This window comes from Lepidochelys kempii, chromosome 12, assembly GCF_965140265.1.
Source record: "Lepidochelys kempii isolate rLepKem1 chromosome 12, rLepKem1.hap2, whole genome shotgun sequence".
NCBI lineage: Eukaryota > Metazoa > Chordata > Testudines > Cheloniidae > Lepidochelys > Lepidochelys kempii.
In genome coordinates this window covers 1,891,436-1,915,782 of record NC_133267.1, presented here as the reverse complement: position 1 = coordinate 1,915,782, position 24,347 = coordinate 1,891,436, and the positions used below count along the sequence as shown (strand labels likewise).

The 24,347-nt window shown below is 46.6% G+C and overlaps 1 protein-coding gene across 15 annotated transcripts in view; it reads right to left on the bottom strand.

Annotated features, from left to right (window-relative positions):
• The window catches only part of PDPR (pyruvate dehydrogenase phosphatase regulatory subunit), a 114,564-nt gene extending 90,790 nt beyond the window's left edge, over window positions 1-23,774 (bottom strand). For 2 of the 15 annotated variants that reach the window (XR_012154441.1, XM_073307101.1), the window contains exons 1-5: window positions 22,912-23,402; window positions 20,334-20,538; window positions 6,316-6,449; window positions 536-617; window positions 273-436 (exon numbers count right to left, since the gene is read on the bottom strand). Coding sequence is in view for 12 of the 15 variants with exons in the window: in XM_073307101.1 (XP_073163202.1) it covers window positions 273-436; window positions 536-617; window positions 6,316-6,449; window positions 20,334-20,538; window positions 22,912-23,101 (775 nt within the window). In the remaining 3 variants the exon portion in view is untranslated. Of the gene's footprint in view, window positions 1-272; window positions 437-535; window positions 618-6,315; window positions 6,450-8,622; window positions 8,684-9,592; window positions 11,026-20,333; window positions 20,634-22,911; window positions 23,403-23,570; window positions 23,587-23,651 lie in introns of those variants that run through there. The other 13 variants (XM_073307104.1, XM_073307103.1, XM_073307107.1 and 10 more) reach the window with 13 other exon arrangements.
• Window positions 23,775-24,347: the final 573 nt, after the last annotated feature.

Sequence of the window (24,347 nt, the reverse complement as noted above, 5' to 3'; positions counted from 1 at the left end):
AATGACTACAGCAGCCTGTGGTGTGTGATTCCTTCTACTAAATATCTCTAAAGATGCGGCACCCAAACAAGATCTGACCTGACTTTAGGGTGGAGAAAAATAGATTTAAAGAATATTTCCTTTAAAGAAATTAGTAGACTTTGGTCATCAAAAGAGAATAAGATGAATCCCAAATCTGATACCATCCCTATGAAAGGGTCATTTTCCTTTATAACAAAAAGGCAGACATCACACAAGGGAGCTGGCATATTATAGATTAAAAATATTCATACCATTTCGAGAGGCAGCATTTGCCAGAGCAAGACTCACATCGGCAGATGATACGACTGCATCCTCTGGTACATACATGGCACCCACAAGGTCATGAATGTTGATTAGTGGATGTAGTTGTGCCACTCGTTTTGGAGCCATGATTTCACAAGGTATTCCCATTACACTGCCACAGAACACACAGAGGATGCTTGTCATTAGCTTCTCAGGAAAGGCAAGCACAGGAAAAGTTTAAGATCAGGTACAGTTTCTCTCTCATATGTACCTGAGCCTTGAGGCAATGCGTTTCAGGGAGATCAATCGATCCTGAGTCTGAGCCAGTGAGATAGAGCCTGTCTTCACGTAACCTAAGACAATGACCAAAGTCAAGTCAAAGTTGGGCAGGTTCTCCAAGCCCTCATGTTTCAGCAGAATCATTGCTTCCAATACACAGTAGTCAAAAAAGCTTCCCACATTCATATACTGATTAGCTAGTAACCTACAATTGTTTTACAAGGCACAGTTTAATTTAGACTACTAAAGTTATTTTAATTCTGCTTTATACTAAAAGTTACTCAGGTTCATAAAGACAGATTTCAGAGTAGCAGCTGTGTTAGTCTGTATCCGCAAAAAGAAAAGGAGTACTTGTGGCACCTTAGAGACTAACCAATTTATTAGAGCATAAGCTTTCGTGAGCTACAGCTCACTTCATCGGATGCAGGTTCATAAATACTCTCACAGATTATATGCCACACATTTCTGCCCAGTAAAGGAGAAACTGGCAGGGCAAGAAGAGGCTAAAACTAGGGATTCAGACCAGTGCCCCATGTGCTCTAATAACTGCTTAATAAGCTGACGAAAAAACTAACATGCAATAAATGAATGTAAACCTTTTCGCACCAAGGTAAATCCATTGGCTTTAATGGACGAATATGACCCTTTAAATATTAAACTTAATTATAGGCAGGGCTAGTAACGCTGACTATTAAGGTTGCCTGACACATTCCACTGTAATACCCTGTTTTCTGTTGCTTATAGTTCTGCCAAACGGTAACTGTGTGGGCTGAAATCTTCCATGTCAGCTGTCTGCTTCAAACAGATTTTTTTTTTTTTTTTTGTTAATTTTGAAATTTCAGCCTAAATGATTCAGCCATTCTGAGAATGAGGCTAGGGAAAAATTTGTTGCCCATGTTAAAAATTTTGGCAACTGTTTCTTTTAAAAAGCTAAAGTTCCCCCAGCTTTGGAGCAAGGACCTGAAATTTGGCAAGGGGGTAGTCTAAGTGTCAGGGATGTACCTTTTGCCATCCCTGGGAAAATCAACCAAATTTAACCAAGCTATGCCTTTGAAAAAAAATCACAGTTCACACATGCACAGCAGAGACCTGCTAGAGTCTCACATCTAAATCCCCAAAGATTACGTCCACTCTGAGCATGCTGTGGCCTGGGGCTAAGCAGGTCTTTCCCTGAAGCTGCAGCTCTGTGCCACTGCAGACTGAATCAGGGCTGGTCACTGGAGGAGGAAGCTGCCCAATTCGAATGCAGAGGGAACAGGACCTGGGAAGGGAATGCCAGGAAGAGTAGATTGGGACAAGTAGCTGGAGGAGAGGGAGAAGAATAGGACTGGCTGGGCAGAGACTGGAAACTGGGAAGTGGGTGACTGAGATCAGATGAGTTTGGGGGAAGGGAGTGGGGATATTGGGACTGACTAGGTGAGAAGATTGGGATTTGAACCAGAGGTGTTGGGGAGAGGGAGGAAGGGAGACAGATGTGATGAGGAGATGGAGTTCAGGGGAAGAACTAAGGCTAGCTGGGTAAGGAAACTGGGACAAGAAGATGGGGGCGGGGACACAGAGATTGGCCAAGAAGCCCAAGGAAGGACACTAGGACTGAGATCCAGTGGTAATGGGGAACAGGGTGTGTGTCACTGGAGACTGGCAGTGGACAGAAAGAACAGATGAGGAGCAGGGTGGCAGGGGGACTGGGATTGGTTGGGCAAGTAGCTGGGAATTGGGGGAGGGGAGAGAGTCTGGGACAGAGAAAGGTTGGAGGGGGCTTGGCAGAAGGGGTTAGGTTTGGGGACAGCAGGCAGAAAGCTCTGTGCCCACTAGATCACATTCCCCTCCAGATCCCAGAATGTCACCTCAGCTCCCTAAGTCTCAGTGTTCCTCTGCTATTTGTGAAACCCGCTGGAAATGTCCCATCCCCTCTAGTGCTGGTCCACAGAGGGTGACAACCTGTTACTGCTATTAGTTACTTCATTAATTGTTGTGGTTTAACTCATATGGTGGATCTAAAGGTTTTGACCCTGCTGATGACCGATGTGGGTTTCAATTTGATACCACACAATGGAATTTCTGTTTTTTCCAGTTTGCATATTTAAAAACCGAGGAAAATACATACAAACTATGTTAAAAGTCAAGCACTCAGAACTCCGGAAATGCTAGAATTAAGGATCCCCTGAAACCTTAATTTGTCCCCTTTTGCATATATATATATATGCACATCAAGATAGATTATGTGATAATGTAATGAAAGGCTATTTCCCATAGGACCCCAGACTCATTCAGTGCACAAGAGGTACTTGCTCTGGGGGTGAATCACGATAGTGGAGTGGTGACTGAGGCAGAGGATAGTGGGAAGGGAAATGATGATTTCATGGTTCAGGCAGCTGAATGCTTGCCTGAAGAACTGGATTCTACCCCTGCTTCTGTAATGGAGTTCCTATATGATACTTGGCAAATCACTTAAACTTTTCATAGTGCTCACTAATTGCGTGTGTATTTTCTGCATGCTTGACTTGAGATCCTGATGTCTGATCTGTTGAAGTGTTGAGTGCTCTCAGCTGCAATTAAAATCAATGGAACTGAGATCTGCATTTTGAATACTAAGTGCTATATAATGCTATCAGAAAATTTAGATCCTAGATGTCTCAAATTGGGCACCCAAAATTAGTGTATATGTTAGTCCCCTTTTACAGATAGGGTCTAACACCCCCTGGACTATAAGGTGGATAGAAAGCTGGCTAAATCACCCGGCAGCGATCAATGGCTCCATGTCTAGTTGGCAGCCAGTATCAAGAGGAGTGGCCCAAGGGTTGGTCCTAGGGCCTATTTTGTTCAATATCTTCATAAATGATCTGGAGGATGGCATGGATTGCACCCTCAGCAAGTTTGCAGATGACACTAAACTGGGAGGTAGATACGCTGGAGAGTAGAAATAGGATACAGAGGGACCTAGACAAATTAGAGGACTGAGCCAAAAGAAATCTGATAAGGTTCAACAAAGACAAGTGCAGAGTCCCGCACTAAGGACGGAATAATCTCATGCACCGCTACAGACTAGGGACCGAATGGCTCAGCAGCAGTTCTGCAGAAAAGGACCTAGGGGTTACAGTGGACAAGAAACTGGATATGAGTCAACAGTGTGTCCTTGTTACCAAGAAGGCTAACAGCATTTTGGGGTGTATAAGGAGGAGCATTGCCAGCAGATCGAGGGATGTGATAATTCCCCTCCTTTCGGCATTGGTGAGGCCTCATCTGGAGTACTGTGTCCAGTTTTGGGCCCCACACTGCAAGAAGAATGTGGAAAAATTGCAAAGTCTAGCGGAGGGCAACAAAAATGATTAGGGGGCTGGAGCAGATGACTTATGAGGAGAGGCTGAGGGAACCTTTGGGGGAGGTTTAGATTGGATATTAGGAAAAACTTTTTCACTAAGAGGGTGGTGAAACACTGGAATGCGTTACCTAGGGAGGTGGTAGAATCTCCTTCCTTAGAGGTTTTTAAAGGTCAGGCTTGACAAAGCCCTGGCTGGGATGATTTAACTGGGAATTGGTCCTGCTTCGAGCAGGGGGTTGGACTAGATGACCTTCAGGGGTCCCTTCCAACCCTGATATTCTATGATTCTATGAACTGGGATTGTTTAGTCTGCAGAAGAGAACAATAAGGGGGGGATTTGATAGCCGCTTTTAACTACCTGAAAGGGGGTTCCAAAGAAGATGGATCTAGACTGTTCTCAGTGGTAGCAGATGACAGAACAAGGAGTAATGGTCTCAAGCTGCAGTGGGTGATGGTTAGGTTGAATATTAGGAAAAACTTTTTCACTAGGAGGGTGGTAAAGCACTGGAATGCATTTCCTAGGGAGGTGGTGGAATCTTCTTTCTTAGAGGTTTTTAAGGTCAGGTTTGACAAAGCCCTGGCTGGGATAATTTAGTTGGGGATTGGTCCTGCTTTGAGCAGGGGGTTGGACTAGATGACCTCCTGAGGTCCCTTCCAACCATGATATTCTATGATTAATCTCACAGGAGTGTTGTAAAAATAAATTCATTAATGTTTGTGAAGCCCTCAGATATTGTAGTGATAAGCATCATGGAAAGCCAATAAGGAAATTAACAGTTCTGTCTTCAAAACAACATGCAGTAAATAAGGCATGGTGCCATACAATGAACAGCTGTTAAGAGAACACCATCCAATCTGTGCATTGTGAGAGGCATACTGTTTCATAACACATACATACAAGGGGACTGAATTAAGGTTGTGAAGGAAACTTAATACTGGCATATCCTAACTTTTGAGTGCTTGACTTTGAAAAATGAAGTATGTTCTATTTATGTAGTTGTACAGAATGTGGGAAATTTCTGTATTTTTATGAAAAACATACGACTGTTTCCCCATTCACTTTTATGTTGTGATCTACTATGACTCAAGGGGCTGTCATCTTCTCTAGGACAGGGAGCTAAGAGATGTATGTAAGTCACATAAGCATGTCAGGATTGGTATGAATGAATCATCAAGAATTGCCAACGTATCATTAGCTTCCTTTGGAGATACGATGGAAGACCATTGACTGGACATTAACTTTTAATTATTGGGAGCCAAGGGAGGCAGATCATGTGCAAACAGGGTGACTAGGGCTGGAAACAAAGAACCGAGGTGTTAGAAAACTGTTATGATACAGCTGCCCTGTGCAGTGAGAGATTTAATCTTGAACATTCTGGGCAAAAGAGGCAGGTTGTCTGGCCAGCATGGATGTACATATAAGCTTTGCTCTTCCATTGTAATTTAAGGAACCTAAAATATTGTATTCTAGTGGACTAAGAAAAGCTGTCCTGTACTGAAAAGGCTGCCCTGTGTTGCTGCAAACATCTGCTCCCAAAGGGGTAAAGTCTCCCTCCAACAGGAGTTCAGGTTCTTTTGGTCTTACTGAAGAAGCCATGGTGAGAAACAGTGGTGCTGAAACCAAGGCCCAGCCACAAAGTAATGGTGCTCCAGGGGTAACCCTTGAAAAAATTGGAGACCTAGGGACTAGCTGTATTGGGATCCGGGAAGTGGGCGGGCAAAGCCCATCCACTGCTAAAGGATCCCCCCCCCAGCCTAAGAGGGGGATCCAGAGGACCTGGACACCAAATAAATCCAGGGGACAACTAATGAAACAACAGGGACAGGAGTGTGGTCAAAGGGTCAAACGAAGGGAACCGGACGGGGACACTGAGCAGAGACTAGCACTAAGAGGGGTATGCTCCCTGACAGACTGTTTAAAAGCTTGAGGCAAACTCGCCCTGTGGATCTGTGACAGTATATTTCTCACATGCTATAATTAAAGCTGGCTGGAAACAGGTGTGGAGTTACTGCTACTGGGCTCTCATCCTCTGCTCCCCCTTTAATATGCAGGTGTGTGTGTGCAATATAAACAAGTACTTTATGCTAAGATTCTGCCCCTGTTGGAGATACAAAAATGAATGCATCTGTATGAGCTTCATGGCTAATTCTAATTAACTCTTACTCAGTTAACTTTTATGTTGCTGATTTAAGCATAATGGGGGCAGTTTTCTTTCAACAATTCTGCCTTTACCGGTCACAAGTATTGTGTTCTAAATGACTGCAGCAGGCAATCCAAACGTGAGGATGCCATGGGAGTGTCTCCAAGCTGAGAAGGCTAAAGCCCCATTCAGTGCTTAGAAACCAGCAATCATACATGCTAGTGTTACTCTGATTCCAAGCCCCAGAAAGCAGTGGAGTTCATGTGAATCCACTCAGCAGGGAACTGAGCCAGAAGTTCCTTTTCTTACCTGTTTTGATTCCTGTCTCTTGTTCTAACTGCTCATAAAGCTTGTTTGAATAGTCAGCCATCTTCAGCTCTATGGACAAGTGTCTGACTGTGCTCACAATGCCAGCACAGAATCGAGTGGAGCCAGCAGCCAGCCTGCAGGAGAAAATACAGCAGGAGCCTCATACAAAATAGTATCATACCAAAAAGAAAAGGAGTACTTATGGCACCTTAGAGACTAACCAATTTATTTGAGCATAAGCTTTCGTGAGCTACAGCTCACTTCATCGGATGCATACTGTGGAAAGTATAGAAGATCTTTTTATACACACAAAGCATGAAAAAAAATGGGTGTTCACCACTACAAAACATTTTCTCTCCCCCCACCCCACTCTCCTGCTGGTAATAGCTTATCTAAAGTGACCACTCTCCTTACAATGTGTATGATAATCAAGTTAGGCCATTTCCAGCACAAATCCAGGTGCCCCCCCCCCCCCCAACCCACTCTCCTGTTGGTAATAGCTTAAGCTATTAGCAATAGGAGAGTGGGGTTTTTTTTGGGGGGGGGGGAAGTGGGGGAGAACGTGGATTTGTGCTAGAAATGGCCTAACTTGATTATCATACACATTGTAAGGAGAGTGATCACTTTAGATAAGCTATTACCAGCAGGAGAGTGGGGTGGGGGGAGAGAAAATGTTTTGTAGTGGTGAACACCCATTTTTTTTTCCATGCTTTGTGTGTATAAAAAGATCTTCTATACTTTCCACAGTATGCATCTGATGAAGTGAGCTGTAGCTCACGAAAGCTTATGCTCAAATAAATTGGTTAGTCTCTAAGGTGCCACAAGTACTCCTTTTCTTTTTGCGAATATAGACTAACACAGCTGTTACTCTGAAAAGTATCATACCAGAGCCTCTAGTTCAGGGGCAACCTCGGGACATGAACCTCTCAGATGCAGTAGGCATTATAGCCCCTCTTATTGGTGACCAGAGTTTGCTGCTTGTGTGTGTAGCTACAAGGTGGTGAAATCACAATAAGGGCATGTCTACACTACAAAATTAGGTCGGTATTATAGAAGTCGATCTTTAGCAACCAATTGTATACAGATTTCAGAGTAGCAGCTGTGTAAAGTCTGTATTCACAAAAAGAAAAGGAGTACTTGTGGCACCTTAGAGACTAACCAGTTTATTTGAGCATAAGCTTTCGTGAGCTACAGCTCACTTCATCAGATGCATTCAGTGGAATTGCATCTTTCGGACTCTGGGCTGTTTGGAAACCTGAAAGGAGGGACCTTCTTCCCAGACCAGAAAATTACCATTACCAGGAATTTGAAATGCTAATAGTTGTCCTTGGGGACCCAGCCTACCCCTTGCTCCCAGGGCTCATGAAGCCATACACAGGCAGCCTGGACAGCAGGAAGGAGGAGTTCAGCTATAGGCTGAGCAAGTGCAGAATAGTGGTGGAATGTGCCTTGGACATTTAAAAGGGTGCTGGCACAGTTTGCTGAGTAGGTTAGACTTCAGCAAAAGCAATACTCCCATTGTTATTGCTGCTTGCTGTGTGCTACATAATATCTGAGAGTAAGGGGGAGACATTTGTGGTGGGGTGGGAGGTTGAGGCAAATCGCCTGGCGGCCAGTTTTGAAAAGCCAGACACCAGGGCAATTAGAAGAGCACACCAAGGCGCGCTGCGCATCGAAGAGGCTTTGAAAAACAATTTCATGACTGACCAGGCTACGGTGTGACAGTTGTGTGTGTTTGTCCTTGATGCAAAGCCGCCCCGTTTGGTGAATGTACTTCCCTGTAAGCCAAACCCCATCCCCCCTTCATCCACAGCTGGCACAGGAAATAAAGTCCCTTTTGCTCTGAATCCATTCATTCTTTATTTATTAAAAAAACTTTAGATCACTGACAACGCTCACTAGGGCAGATTGGAAGAGGCCCTGGGGGTTTTTCGCCTTCCTCCGCAGCATGGGGCACGGGTCACTCTGCACCTTGATGTCTTTAAACCATGATTTGAGGACTTCAATAGCTCAGACATAGGTGAGAGGTTTATTGCAGGAGCGGGTAGGTGAGATTTGGTGGACTGCATCATGCAGGAGGTCAGACTGGATGATCATAATGGTCCCTTCTGACCTTAATATCTATGAATCATGTCCATTTGCTCCCCCATTAGCCTCAGCATCTCTTCCTGCGTGCTCTGATCACGCTCACTGTATGCTTTTCTGGCCTCTGCCACCAAATGCCTCCATGCATTCAGCTGTAACCTATCAGTGCGGGAGGACTGCATGAGCTCTGAAAACACGTCATCACAGATGCATTTTTTTCACCTTCTAATCTGCAATAACCTCAGGGACAGAGTTGATGCAGGGAGCATAGAAGCATTTGTGGCTGCAGGGGGGAAGAAGAGGGAGAGTAGACTTTAAAGATACATTTCTGAGAACAAAAGGGAGATTCTTTTACAGTGAATCAAGCAATTCACAGCAGACAGCACAAATGTTTTAAGTACAAAGTCACATTTTCCTTTTATATTTAGCACCTGCCGGTATGGTGACACATCACACATGGCTGGGCAACAGAATCTGGTTTGCAAGCAGCCATGATAAGCCAAAGGGTACGTGGGTTTGGCTTCTTTCATGTTCATAACATATGGAAATGGTTTCAAACTGCAGCACCCTCCTTTCCCATAGCAACCAATGCCCACTGTGTTCGCCATTTAAAAGGAGGGGCTGCGGTTTTGGGGTGGATGTGCAGCAAACCCCTCCTCCCCACACACGTGGCTATTCTCCAGGATGATCCCTTTTAGCCATGCGCAAACAGCCCAGCATGCTCGGGGTCTAATGTGTCGGGGATCACCAAACAGAGGGGATTACTGTTCCCTTACAAAATTTCCCCTATTTCAACCAGGTGACTATGAATGGTAACTCTCCTGAGGCGGACAGAAAGATAAAAGACCAAATGATGGATGAATGCAACCAAAACCCAGGACCATTCGCTGCCATGCTGTGTGTTGCAATGATTCCAGATCACTTGCTACTGGCTTGGCGTGGTAAAGTGTCCTACCATGGAGGACGAAATAAGGCAGCCCTCCCCAAAAACCTTCTGCAAAGGCTTTCAGAGTACCTCCAGAAGATCTTCATGGAGATGAACCTGGAGGATTCCCACTCCATCCCCAAACACGTTAACAGACTTTTCCATTAGCTGTATTGGCTGCGAATGCGTCCCAATTGTTCAGGGCAAATCAAACATTAAACACAATTGCTTTTAACTCCTGTAGTGTCATTATAAATGTGCACTCACCAGAGGTGCCTTCTCCGCATTCAGGGTCTGGGAACAATAGGCCCTGAGAGGGTATTGGCTCCAGGGTGAGGGAAAGGTCCTGGCTGCCCAGGAGAACGTGCAGCAGGCTAGCGGAGAATCCATTCTCCTCATCCACAAAATCCTCATCTGTGTTGCGTGAGGCTGACACCTTGCAGGTGTCCATGGAGAGTGTTGGGGTACTGGTAGGGTCCCCCCTAGAATGGCATGTAGCTGATCATAGAATCGGCATGTCTGGGGCTCTAACCCAGAGCGACCATTTGCCTCCTTTATCTTTTGGTAAGCTTGCCTGAGCTCCTTAATTTTCACGCAGCACTGCTGTGCATCTCTGGTGTAGCCTCTCTCCACCATGCCCTGTGCGATTTTGGCATATATATCAGCATTTCTTCTGCTGGGTCAGAGTTCTGCCTACACAGATTCTTCTCCTCATACAGCAATCAGATCCAGTGTCTCCCGTTCACTCCATGCTCGAGCTCGTTTGTGATTCTGGGACTGTATGGTCACCTGTTCTGCTGGGCTCACCACGCTGACCAAACAGGAAATGAAATTCAAAAGTTCCAGGTGCTTTTCCTGTGTACCTGGCTAGTGCATCAGGGTTGAAAGTGCTGTCCAGAGCAGTCACATTGGAGCACTCTGGGATAGTTCCCGGAGGCCAACACCATCCAATTGCACAGCGCTGCATCTACACTACCCCAAATTCCGACCCAGGAAGGTTGATTTTAGTGCTACTCCCTGCATTGGGGAGGAGTACAGCAGTCGATTTTAAGAGCCCTTTAGGTCGGTGGAACGGGGTTGGTTGTGTAGATGCATTCATTATAAAATCAACCTAATGTGGCTAAATTCAACCTAACCTCGTAGTGTAGAACAGCACTAAGATATGGGAAGGGGGGAAAAAGGGGGAGAAAGAACAGCCCAGAACTGAGGTAGGCATGAATTCCTGGTAACTTGAGCTGATGTTAGAGTAATAAACTCTGTTAGTTAAAAGCCCTCTCTGTTTGGAGTACTCCATTGACTGGGCAGATCCCATGTCCAGATGCCTGCAACCCCTGCTACAAACAAAACCGCACTGGGCATTCCAGCTCTAGAGTGTATTTTTAGCTGCCTGTTGATAACATGCACCCTATACTTGCACTCCAGCAAGAGACAGGTGGAAGGAAGACTACTGTCCAATGAGGCATAGTACAGTGAGACTGCATTCAAAGCTGGACACTGAAGAGTGCTTTTACCACGATTAGGGCTCCGCGTCAGTCATGGCAGTCACGGATTCCATGACTTTCTGCAACCTCCGTGACTTCTGCAGTGCCCAAGCAGCAAGCCAGCTACTGGAGCAGCCCTGAGCAGCTGTCCCCAGCCGGCCAGAGCAGCCGCAGTCCACGGCTCTGGGCGGCAGGCCCCGGCCGGTTGGAGCAGTTGCAGTCTGTGGCCCCCAGGAGCTGGAGCCGCTCGCCCCAGGAGCCCCTCCCACCCCCCAACAGTATCCCCACACACACACACACACACCCAGCAGCCCCTCCCACCCCCATTTAAACACAGGTATTTTTAGTATAAGTCATGGACAGGTCACAGGTCATGAATTTTTGTTTATTGCCCATGACTTGTGCATGACTTACTAAAAATACCTAGGACTTAATTGTACCCTTAACCATGACCTACACATGCAAAGAACCTACCAAACAGAATTGACGCCATTCCCTACAGCATGTGGATAAATTGGAGAGAGTCCAGCAAAGGGCAACAAAAATGATTAGGGGTCTAGAACACATGACTTATGAGGAGAGGCTGAGGGAGCTGGGATTGTTTAGTCTGCAGAAGAGAAGAATGAGGGGGGATTTGATAGCTGCTTTCAACTACCTGAAAGGGGGTTCCAAAGAGGATGGCTCTAGACTGTTCTCAATGGTAGCAGATGACAGAACGAGGAGTAATGGTCTCAAGTTGCAGTGGGGGAGGTTTAGATTGGATATTAGGAAAAACTTTTTCACTAGGAGGGTGGTGAAACACTGGAATGCGTTACCTAGGGAGGTGGTAGAATCTCCTTCCTTAGAGGTTTTTAAGGTCAGGCTTGACAAAGCCCTGGCTGGGATGATTTAACTGGGAATTGGTCCTGCTTTGAGCAGGGGGTTGGACTAGATGACCTTCTGGGGTCCCTTCCAACCCTGATATTCTATTCTATGATTCTATAAGGAAATAGTCTTCAATCAGCGAAAGCACATTCCCAAGTCAAAGACGCAAAGGAAAGCACCGCCACAGAGCAGATTGAATTTGAGGGGTGTTCTCACAAAGACAGAGCAGCCCATAGCACAGTGTATAGTTTAGTATGCTATACAGAGCTCAAACTGCTCATCTGAGCTATGCACATGGTGACATTACAATCCTAGAAACTAATTCAAAATGACTCATGATTCCAATAGAAGCAATTGGTGAGACACACCAAGCAGAAGAGGGACCTTAGTCAAGGAAATTATTGTCTGCTCCAGTGTCATGTACACATCTTGTAAAACTACATGTCCATCTGCTGTATTTTCTCTCCATTCACTCAGCTATACCAGCATGGTCTTGTTAAAAAAATGCACGGCTGAGTAAGCAAAACATTTTCATTCTATTTTGAATACTTTTTGGAAACCTCTGCTAAAATCCAGCCGTTTAATGGGCAGAGCAGTGGGCACATCTATCTTACTCAGGATATCTACCTTTAATCCAACAGCCTTCCCATAGATTGAGATTACTATTCTATCTCCTGTCCTCTGCAGTCCTAATGTCGTGCTAGTGAGGATGGCTTAAAAAAAACAAAAAAACAAAACAAAAACAAGTTATCTGGTATGGGCATCTACTGCAGACATTTCAAGCCCTATAATCCCACACATTTGGTTTTGAGACAGGAATTCATGATCAGAAAGATATGAATAATCTGGAAGGTAGAGATAGGGTCCAGAGGGCCCTAGACAAATTGGAGGATTGGGCCAAAAGAAATCTGATGAGGTTCAACAAGGACAAGTGCAGAGTCCTGCACTTAGGATGGAAGAATCCCATGCACTGCTACAGGCTGGGGACTGACTGGCTAAGCAGCTGTTCTGCAGAAAAGGACCTGGCGATAACAGCGGATGACAAGCTGGATATGAGTCGGCAGCATGCCCTTGTTGCCAAAAAGGCTAACGGCATATTGGGCTGTATTAGTAGGAGCACTGCCAGCAGATTGAGGGAAGTGACTATTCCCCTCTATTTGGCACTGGTGAGGCCATATCTGGAGTACTGCGTCCAGTTTTGGGGCCCCCACTACAGAAAGAGGTAGGAAAAATTGGAGAGAGTCCAGCGGAGGGCAACAAAAATGATCAGAGCACTGGGGCACATGACTTATGAGGAGAGGCTGAAGGAACTGGGCTTGTTTAGTCTGCAGAAGAGAAGAGTGAGGGGGGATTTGATAGCTGCTTTCAACTACCTGAAAGGGGGTTCCAAAGAGGATGGATCTAGGCCATTCTTAGTGGTGGCAGATGACAGAACAAGGGTCTCAAGTTGCAGTGGGGGAGGTCTAGGTTGGATATTAGGAAACATTATTTCACTAGGAGGGTGGTGAAGCACTGGAATGGGTTACCTAGGGAGGTGGTGGAAACGCCATCCGTAGAAGTTTTTAAGGTCCGGCTTGACAAAGCCCTGGCTGGGATGATTTAATTGGTGTTGGTCCTGCCTTGAGCAGGGGGTCGGACTAGATGACCTACTGAGGTCTCTTCCAACCCTAATCTTCTATGATTCTATAACCTCAGGGCCCTACAAAGAATCACTGTTGAGAAGCAAATGATTATGCACGGAGTTTCAGATATCTATTGTTTATTGTGGGTGTGACGTTGCATCCCATAATGCTTTACAGAAATATGATTATGAGTGTAAATATGACATAACTGGAATAGGTTTTATGCTAGATATGCCATGTATCATATCTTCGCAAAGGTTATGTTCTTCTGCATGTATTCATCCTATTTGTATGTATGTATCATTTTTATATCTGAAGTTACAAGCGTTGGCTCTGTGCTTGTATTTAAAGTGTTTGCTGTAGAAAGCACATTAAGGAAGATTCAGTCAACACACTTCGAAGGGGTTAGTCAAGTAAATGGAAGTACTTGGTTAACAATGGACCTTGACAGACACCAGTACATATCTAAGCTTTCAGCTTGGCCTGTAGACCACTGAGTCATGCATGGACATGTGACTTGCCCATGTGATTCCAATACTCCATGCTGAGCTATGATTCTACACAAGTGAGAAACTATATAAACCCCTGGGAAACCACTCCATTTTGTCTTCAGCTGGCTCAAGAGGTAGCCTCTCCACCCCCAAAGGATACCTGAAAGAAACTGAAACAAAGGACAGTAACCATGGGGGTGGGAGTGATTGCTGGACCCACACTAAAAAGAAATTAGTCTGTAAAAGAAGCTTATTGAAACATCTGAGGGTGAGATTTCATCTGTAATCACTTTCTTACTGTATTAAGCTTAGACTTCCGTGTTTTATTTTATTTTGCTTGGTAATTCATTTTGTTCTGTTATTACTTGGAACCACTTGAATCCTATTTTTTGTATTTAATAAAATCACTTTTTACTTATTAATTAACACAGAGTATGTATTAATAGCTGGGGGGCAAACAGCTGTGCATATCTCTATCAGTGTTATAGAGGGCAAACAATTTATGAGTTTACTCTGTATACACTTTATACAGGGTAAAACGGATTTGTGGTTTGGACCTCATTGGGAGTTGGATATCTGAGTGCTGTAGACAAGAGCACTTAAGCGGTTTTCAGTTAAGCCTGTGGCTTGTGGGGAATGTGGTTCAGACTTGGATGTGTGTTTGCAACAGGCAAGCATGTCTGGCTCATACCAGGCAAGGGACTGAAGTCCCAAGCTGGCAGGGAAAACAGGCTCAGGGGTAGTCTAGGCACATCAGATGGCAGTCCTAAAGGGGTTTCTGTGATCCAACCCATCACAGTGGCAATACAACTTTAAATCTCCTCTAGGTACAACAAAGACATGTTTCACAGCTAATTCAGATTTCTGTCACTTGTTAAGCTCAAAACCTGAGCTACATAACGGTGCTCAGAAATCTGATGAGGTTTAACAAAGACAAGTGCAGAGTCTTGCACTTAGGATGGAAGAATCCCATGCACTGCTACAGACTAGGGACCAAGTGGCTAGGCAGCAGTTCTGCAGAAAAGGACCTAGGGGTTACAGTGGACAAGAAGCTGGATATGAGTCAACAGTGTGCCCTTGTTGCCAAGAAGGCTAACAGCATTTTGGGGTGTATAAGGATTGAGGGACATGATCCTTCCCCTCTATTCAGCATTGGTGAGGCCTCATCTGGAGTACGCTGTCCAGTTTTGGGCCCCACACTGCAAGAAGGATGTGGAAAAATTAGAAAGAGTCCAGCGGAGGGCAACAGAAATGATTAGGGGGCTGAAGCACATGACTTATGAGGAGAGGCTGAGGGAGCTGGGATTATTTAGTCTGCAGAAGAGAAGAACGAGGGAGGATTTGATAGCTGCTTTCAACTACCTGAAAGGGGGTTCCAAAGAGGATGGCTCTAGACTGTTCTCAATGGTAGCTGATGACAGAACAAGGAGTAATGGTCTCAAGTTGTAGTGGGGGAGGTTTAGATTGGATATTAGGAAAAACCTTTTCACTAGGAGGGTGATGAAGCACTGGAATGGGAGGTGGTGGAATCTCCTTCCTTAGAGGTTTTTACGGTCACACTTAAAGCCCTAGCTGGGATGATTTAGTTGGGGATTGGTCCTGCTTTGAGCAGAGGGTTGGACTAAATGACCTCCTGAGGTCCCTTCCAACCCTGATATTCTATGATTCTGTGCTTTGGAGCACTTAATAGGCCACAGGCTGCAACCACTAATCCTGTCAATGTGTGAACAATGAAACTTTACATGAACCAAATTAAGAGAGAATACAAAAAGGTTTAGAGTGCTAAAAACACTGCCCTCTGTTTCCAAGAAATATACTATGGGAAAATTCATCAGGAGGACAGGTGGAAAATTTTAACTGTGGGGAAAACTGCATGGACCCCCTCATTTTAGGGACTTTTTAGCCATGTTTGCCGTGTTCCTCAGAATCCAAGTTATTATTGTTTAAAAATATGGGTTGAGTCCATGTTTTCCTTTCTTTGAAAAGAAAAAGCATCCCATGCAAACTGCTGCACTGCTACTGTGTTCACACACCCAAAACCAAGTGTCCAATCAACAGTCAGCAGCAGTTGCCCAGCATGGTCTGTGCCCCCTCACTTCATTCATCCCAGCAAGGTGTCAACACAAAGCCTACTAGGGAACCGTTAAATAACACCATGGATGAGGCACCATGGTGGAGTGAATAGGGCAAAATGATGTGAATCTGAAGACCTGGGTTCTTATACCAGCCCTGCCACTGGCTTACTGTCTGACCCTGGGAAAGTCAATTAGGCCTCATGTAGGCTGGGGGTTAGCAAACAACCTCTTAAAAAGTTTAGTATAGTCAAGACACACTGCCTGGACTACACTATACTTTTAAAATGTGTAGCTTAACATACGAAGGATCTTCAAATCCTAGCCTAGAAAAGGCCTTGGCTAGCTCTGAGTCAGTTTCCCCATGTGTAAAATGGGGATAATGATACCAATTTACATAAAGTTCATAAGATCTACAGATGAAAGATTTTATGATTTGAGTACGATTATAGGAGCACCATGAAGATAAAAACCTCTCACTTTTTATGAGTCCATTGTCAAAAGTAATGCCTAAAATGACTAATAAATTAAAGAAAGAGTATTTCTTTTTTCCTACTTGTTTGCATTGCGTATTAAACAGCACTCTGTAGTGTCAGTTTCATTATTTCCCCTCTATAATCAGTTCTGCCTATTTGTATAGGTCTTTCACACAGCAACAAGTGAGAGAAACACTTTAAAATACAAAAATATGGCTATAAAAGCATAAAAATCAGCAAGACGACTCAGGCAGGTGTGATTCCTGAAATGACTTTTAGCTCACCTTTTGAAATTTATGAGAATTCATGACAATAGACATTCTGACAACATGAAAAACATTCTGCTGAGGTTTCAGAGTAGCAGCCGTGTTAGTCTGTATCTGCAAAAAGAAAAGGAGGACTTGTGGCACCTTAGAGACTAACAAATTTATTGGAGCATAAGCTTTCGTGAGCTACATCTGATGAAGTGAGCTGTAGCTCATGAAAGCTTATGCTCAAATAAATTTGTTAATCTCTAAAGTGCCACAAGTCCTCCTTTTCGTTTGCGAATACAGACTAACACGGCTGCTGCTCTGATACTTTTCTATGTTCTAACTACTGTACATCTATATTACTGGGCAAGGGACTGCTGTGGTGCCACTAGAATCTTACCCTTTGAAATTCTCTGAACATGTAAAGAAATGACAATTAGATCTAAGCACACTATCACCACTTTGCCAGGATTCCCAGGGCGATTAACCCATTTTTCCTGCCATTACACCAGCTGGCACTTTGCCGCACAGGCCTTCGCAGAGCTCACAATTGTCTATCATATCTATCTCCTGTAAAAGTAACACCTCAGTGACCCTGTCTATGCTATAATCTTCATAAATAATATCCAGCTGACATTTTTAAAACATAGGTATTCTTGTGTAAACAGGGTGACCAGATAGCATTTGTAAAAAAGCAGGGCACTATTTAGGGGGAGGAAAAAGTTGTATATATAAGACAAAGCACTTAATATCGGGTCACCTATGTCACAACCATGTTTAATGTCATGCTAACTAAAATGTCTAAGTTAACGGATTTTCTAACACAATGCTTTTTCTCAGTATGTACATGGACTGGGCTTGTATCGCAATTAGCTCACCAGGGACCTGTAATGAAGTGTACGTGCCCACTGAAAAGGAAGTAGGAAAGAAGTTAACTCCCTGCAAAGGAAGGCAGGCAGAGGACCTGCTCAGGGCTCAGGCCAGCAGTGCACACAGCACAATGGGTAAGTACCGTGGGCTTCGCACCGCTAGAATCAGAACTGGAAGGGACCTCGAGAGGTCATCTAGTCCTGACCCCTGCACTCAAGGCAGGACTAAGTATTAGCTTCACAGCCACTGCTGTGATCAGAAATGTAATGACAAAACTATACAAGACCACCAACTTGGGTACTGCCCTGAAAGCCAACCCCACTGGAGGAGCTTCCCATGTGAAGGGAATTGTTCTAGAAAAAGTTGGTGTAGAGGCTAAACAGCCAATCAGAAATAGCTTCCACCTGGACTCAACCGGGCACTCAGTTTAAAAAGGCTCTCAGACAAGATTACTTGATTCACTCTCTGTGAATCAAGTAATTTAAGGATTGAATAGATGTTTAAGGACTGAAAGAAGTCTAGGGCCTTGTCTAAATTACCAAGTTTTGTCACCAAAAACTGCTCTGTTTTGTCACCAAAAGGCATACACACTACAATGGGATTTTTGTCACGAAAAACACCCAGTTTGGAGACAAAAAACTTCCACCCCCATGAGAGACTTGTCTTTTTCCCTCCGTTTATTGTCCGCAAAGAGCCAGTGTAGACACTGCTGATTGTTTTGTCAATAGAACTGGCTTTGGCCAGTATCCTACAATGCCTGCCCTGATTGCTCTGCTCAGTGTTTTGATCTCTGGTGCCCTGCAGGCATGTGCCCCTCCTCTTTCAAAGCTCTGGGAAGCTGCTCTGTTTAAGAGCAAATCATTGGAATGCTCCTGTTCTGCCCTGCACTAGGAACACAGCAGCAGGCAGACAGCTGCTGCAGTGGGAAGGGGACAGACTGCTGTGCTGCTTTGCCATTCCTCAAATGTTGCTCTCGGCAGCTGAGGGGGCTGTGGGAGAACTCAGAATCCCAAGATGCGCAGGGATCAGCTCTTCCTTTCCACAACACTGCACTGTGGGATACATACCCACGGTGCATTGCTCACCTTGTCAATGATGGTGTCCCCTATGCAGACATGATCTGTCAACAGAGGGAGCAAGTGTGAACACCCTTTGGCGATTTTTGTTGTGCCAACCTTTGGGCGTCGACATAAGTTTTGTCAACAAAACTTGGTAGTGTAACAAGCCCTAGCAGTAGCTTCTTATCAATGACCGAAAGCTGAAGGTCCAATTTATGAAGAACATGCAAAATTTTCAGGGTTTCTTTCCTTTATTTTGCAGGATCATTTGAGTGTCACATAGACCTATTTTCATTCAGATGGCCTCATTATGATAAAGACCCTCAACATTTAATTCGTATGAAGATTAAATTTTGCATTAAACACAAGCACAAACTGGGGAGGGTGGAATTCCATGTGTTTTGATGCAAAACTACCACAGTAATGAAAATTCACAGAAAAGCTGGGCCTTGCAGGCACAAAATCAACTGAAATGAAACTGTAAAATTGTTTTATGTTAAAATTTCTCAAGGGCTTAACCTGCCCATCAGTAACCCTAGCAAGTCTAGGTTCCTCCACTTAGCAGGGAGCACAGACAGAATGAACTCAGGGCTTTATTCTACAAACACTTAATGTGTATGTAGATAATACTTAGTCCTGCCATGAATGCAGGGGACTGGACTAAATGACCTCTCAAGGTCCCTTCCAGTCCTATGATGATGTTTATGTAACTTTACTCATGAGAGCAGGCTGACCTCAGTGGGACTATTCACATGCATAAAGCTATGGGCTAAAGCTATTACAGGATTGAGGATATTATGGGTTTGTCTGCACAGATCTACTTGTTTAGATAAGTCCCTGTGTGGGCAATCCTAGATGCAGTTAGAAATGGCTTATAGCATCCACACAAAGGTTTGCACAGGTTTAGCTAAAATGGTGCAAATTTGTGCAGGCAGGCCTGAGTCTACACCCTAGCCTCCCTTACATACACAAAGAAATAAATTTAACATTGCCCTCTCCCAACTCAACAATTCTTCATCTAGACCCCACCCTAGTCTCTGCCTTAAGTACAGATTGCTAAAGGTTTGGCAAAAAGACTAGGAATTTAATATAGTGAAGGATCATAAACTCAGGATATGTCTACAGAGGGATAAAAGTATGGCTGCAGTTGGCCCGGGTCAGCTGACTTGAGCTCACAGGGCTCAGGTTGCAGGACTAAAAATTGCTGTGTAGACGTTGGGGCTTGGGATGGAACCCAAGCTCTGAGACTGTCCACCCTCACAGGGTTCCACAGCCCAAGCCTGAATACCGACTCTGCAATTTTTCAGCCCTACTGCCCGAATCAGCTGACCCGGGCTAGCCAGAGATTTTTTTATCCCTGTGTAGACAAACAAAGGAGCAGTTCCTTTGTTTATGTTGGAGTTTGTTCAGAAGTTGGAGTGAGAGATCTTAAATAAATTGGGAGGCCAGCAAGATCATCATGATGGCAGTGAGAAAGTTTAATGTGGAAGAGAAAGAAGACTCAAGTATAGTTTGAAAACTAAAGTAGTTACTTTTCTTGACCTACATGAGGCATTTAGGCTTTGAAGAATGGCCTATAAAGTTCCACTGGGTAGGGTAGAGCTCACAATATGCAATTACCTGGGGGCCTGTGAAGAAAGGGCAAAGCCAATGGTTTGACTTAGGTTTCATCACTGATGTGCAGTGTTACCAGCTCCGATGCTGGGAGAAAGTAAGATGATGAAAAGATCACACAAAGAAAGATACTGTGTGTGCGCAAGTCCCATACAGTTCTGAGGTTTTGGTTTCAGTATGCTTTAATGAAGAGAAAATCAAACTCTTACCTGCCCTGTTCCAGTAAGACTATATCCTTCCATCCTAGCTTGGAGAGGTGGTATGCAATGGAGGTGCCCACGATTCCACCACCACAGATTACCACCTGTGCCTGAGCTGGCAGGGAAACGGGGGGAGGCTCTGCCGCAGATGTGGTCATGTGCCGGAAACTGGACGTGCTTCTCCATCTTGGGCTGGCTGTCCACCACCGGACATCTGACAGTAACCGAAGAAACATCCCAACGGGTGTCAGTCAGCTTTCTCGAGACACCACCTACACACGTTAAGATGCTAGCTCACTGCCACTTCTTCTAGGGAAGGAAAAAGCAACAGATTATTATTACCACTTATCAGAAAACATGTGCACAAAGCTGTTCTTGGGAACTCAGGGGTAGGGAGGAGGAGCGTAGCGACTGGGACAATGTAATACATGATGTGCAATAAGGTATCTGAAAGCCTCTATACTGACAACTTGGGATCTTTAAATGCTGATGATTGAGTAAGCAGGAAAAGAGCCTGTGCAGACTTTGAGAGTTCTCAAAGAACAGCCTTACTACTGAAAGGAACTAGACAGATCAGGAGACTGATGAGGCCCAGAGTTTCTCTCTTCTAAATCTGGCTTAGCCCAGTAATGAGGAAGAAAACAAGATAAAGTTTTTACATATACCCAGGACGTCTGTTCCAGGTGACAAGAGCTGCAGAGAAAAGGCTCTTGCACCAACAGTGGCAAGATCATGTGATGAGACAGAGAAGATGCCAATGTGAACTGAAAAGGAGGACTTGTGGCACCTTAGAGACTAACCAATTTATTTGAGCATGAGCTTTCATATTTCCCCTTGTTTTTTCCTACCCCCTTCCCCCACCCTGCTCCTCAGACGTTCTTGTTAAACCCTGGACTTGTGCTGGAAATGGCCCACCTTGATTATCAAACACATTGTAAGGAGAGTGATCACTATAGCTCACGAAAGCTTATGCTCTAATAAATTGGTTAGTCTCTAAGGTGCCACAAGTCCTCCTTCACTTTAGATAAGCTATTACCAACAGGAGAGTGGGGTGGGGGGAGAAAACCTTTTGAAGTGATACACTTTTATGCATCCGATGAAGTGAGCTGTAGCTCAAGAACGCTTATGCTCAAATAAACTGGTTAGTCTCTAAGGTGCCACAAGTCCTCCTTTTCTTTTTGTGAATACAGACTAACACAGCTGCTACTCTGAAATGTGAACTGAGTGGAGGGTGCAGGGAATGAAATAGAGAAAGTTGAGTCCATGAAGGACTATAGAGAATTTTTAACTGGCTTCTGAAATTAATTGGCAAAATGTGGAGTTTAAGAATGAGTGATACGTTTGTCCTTTATTTGAATGGAGAGGCACAGCCTGCACGAACTAGAATCCAGACAGCTTTGACTTGAGGCTATACAGTTGCTTCATAATGATGCTAGTTTGATCACGGATGCTGCTGAAGGCTCCTTGCTGTACAGTTAGCATTGCTCAGCTTGATACACGGTCTAGTCCCACTGCTATGATTCACACACTGGAGCTCACCAGTTATAACATTTCTCCCTTTCTTCAGTTTACCCCCAACTAGTGTTCCCTCTAATTTTCCCCACCCACGTGCAAAATGAATTTTGTTATGTACATCAATATGGAAGTGATGTGTGACATATTACCTCCAGATTGGTGCACATAACAAAATTCATGTGGTGGGGTGGGGCCAAGGAGTTTGGAGTGGGGGTGGGGGCTTAGGGCTGAGGCAGAGAATTGGAGTGCGAGAGGGTGAGGGCTCCAGCGGGGCTCCAGTGGGGAGAGAGGACTCCCCCCCAGCAGCAGCAGCACCACCTGGACTTGGGGGGGAGAGACACCTCTTCCCCAGCCGTGCCAGGTCCAGGCCTAGCTGAGCCAGGGGAGGGGCACCTGTCCCCTGGCCACAGCAGGTCCAGCTCCTGGGGGAGGGGTGCCTGTAGCCCGGCAGGTCAAGGCCAAGCCGGGTCAGGGCCAAGGGGCACCTCTCTCCTGGTTGGGGCAGGACTGGGTCAGGGCCAAGGTGCCTGTCCCCCAGCCGTGGCCTTACAATCTCATTTTAGACATGTCCGACAAGAGTGGACTCCAATGGAGTTTGAATTTTAATGGGAGTTGGGCTCCTACCTTAGATTTCTTTAAAGCCCCAGCCATTATTACCACCTCATAATCATGAGCATCATGCTAGAAATCACAAAAATGTAGAGCTGAAAGGAACCTGAAGAGGTCACCAAGTCCATCTCCCTGTGCTGAGGCAGAATTAAATTCATGTAGATCACCCCTGCCAGGTGTTTGTCTAACTTATTCTTCAAAGCCTCCAATGAGAGAGATTGCACAAGCTCCCTAGATAACTTGTTCCAATGCTTAACTATCCTTATAATTAAAAAAACTTTTTCCCTAATACCTAACCTAAATCTCTCTTGCTGCAAACCACGCTAATTACTTCTTGTCCTACACCTGGTGCACATGGAGATCAATTGGCCACCACCCTCTTTATAACAGCCCCTAAAGAATCTGAAAACTGTTATCAGGTTCCCTACACTCCCCCTCCTTGGCATCTCTACATGGAACATACCCATCTCTCTCAACCTTTCCTCTTCGGTCAGGTTTTCCAAACCGCTCTTTCTACTGCTCTCCTCCGGACTCTCAACAACTTGTTCCGGTCTTTCCTGGCGTAGCGCCCAGCAGCGGCCCCGCCGGCGGCCCCACCAGCGCCAGGAAGAGTGGCGCTGCCACTCCCCAGCTTCCACACACGAGACACCCATCAACACGCTTCCTAAAGCGACATCGCTCTTCTGTCTGCAGCAGCAGGACTCTCGACTGACGCTCCTGGCGTGACCCGCTGAGCCTGCTCGGCGGCCGCCCCCCCGGCGCGCCCCAGTCCGCAGCCGGGCGCCGACTGGCCCGCCCCAGGGGAGCGCTTTACGCTGCTCACTGCGCAGCCGCCTCCCCTAGAGCGGGGAGCCAGGCTCCGACCGGACGCGGCCGCTTCCCAGCCTGACCCCGGCTCGCGGCGCGTCTGCCGCCCCTCGCGGCTTGAGGTCAGCCGCCGACCCCGCCCCCCGGCGCCCCGGGCCCCGACCCGGCGCCCCGGGCCCCCAGCGCCCCGACCGTCCGCGCCCCGGGCCCCCAGCGCCCCGACCGTCCGCGCCCCGGGCCCCCGGCGCCCCGACCGTCCGCGCCCCGGCGCCCCGACCGTCCGCGCCCCGACCGTCCGGGCCCCCCAGCGCTGACCCCGGCCCGGCCAGGACCCAGCCGCAGCGGGCGGGGCCGCCCCACCCCGACCGGCCCCAGGGTCACGGCGCCCAGGGTCACCTCTGCGCGCGGAAGGGGGGGTCGTTGCCTCCACTGCCGCGAGCTTCGCCCGCGCGCGACCTCCCGCACTTTACGGCTCTCGCCCACAGTACGACAACGGCGCGCGGACCAATCAAGAGCCATCCCCGTCTCCTCCAGCCCCTCCCCCTCCCGCGCCCCACGTGGGCTTGTTGCTGCTGGAGACCAGCAAGTGCGGCGGGCGGGGCCTGGGCTTCCGCTTTCAAGGCACGACGGGGGCGGGCCGGGGCCGGAGACGCAAGCGGCGCCACCACGCTGTGGGCGGGGCGAGCTGAGGCCCCGCCCCCGCTGGAGGCCTGTCAGTCAGCGGGCTCCGCTGGGAAGGGGGGCAGGGCTCGGAGAGAGAGGGGGGCTGGGCGGGGCGGACATGGGGCACTGGGGGAGGGGCATGGGATGGGGAAGAAAAGGGGGGCGAAGTGGGGGCAGGGGGAAAGAGGCACTGGGGGGTGGCCCCCCCCTCCAGAGACCTCCCGCAAAGGTCTGTGTGCCCCCTAACCTCCCCCCACAGACCTCTGTGACCCCCCAGAAACCTCCCCCCACAGGTCGGTGTGCCCCCCAACCTCCCCCCAGAGACCTCCCCCCACAGGTGTCTGTACCCCCCCACCCCACTTCCAGAGACCTCCCCCCACAGGTCTGTGTGTCCGCCCCCCACCCCTCCAGAGACCTCCCCCCACAGAC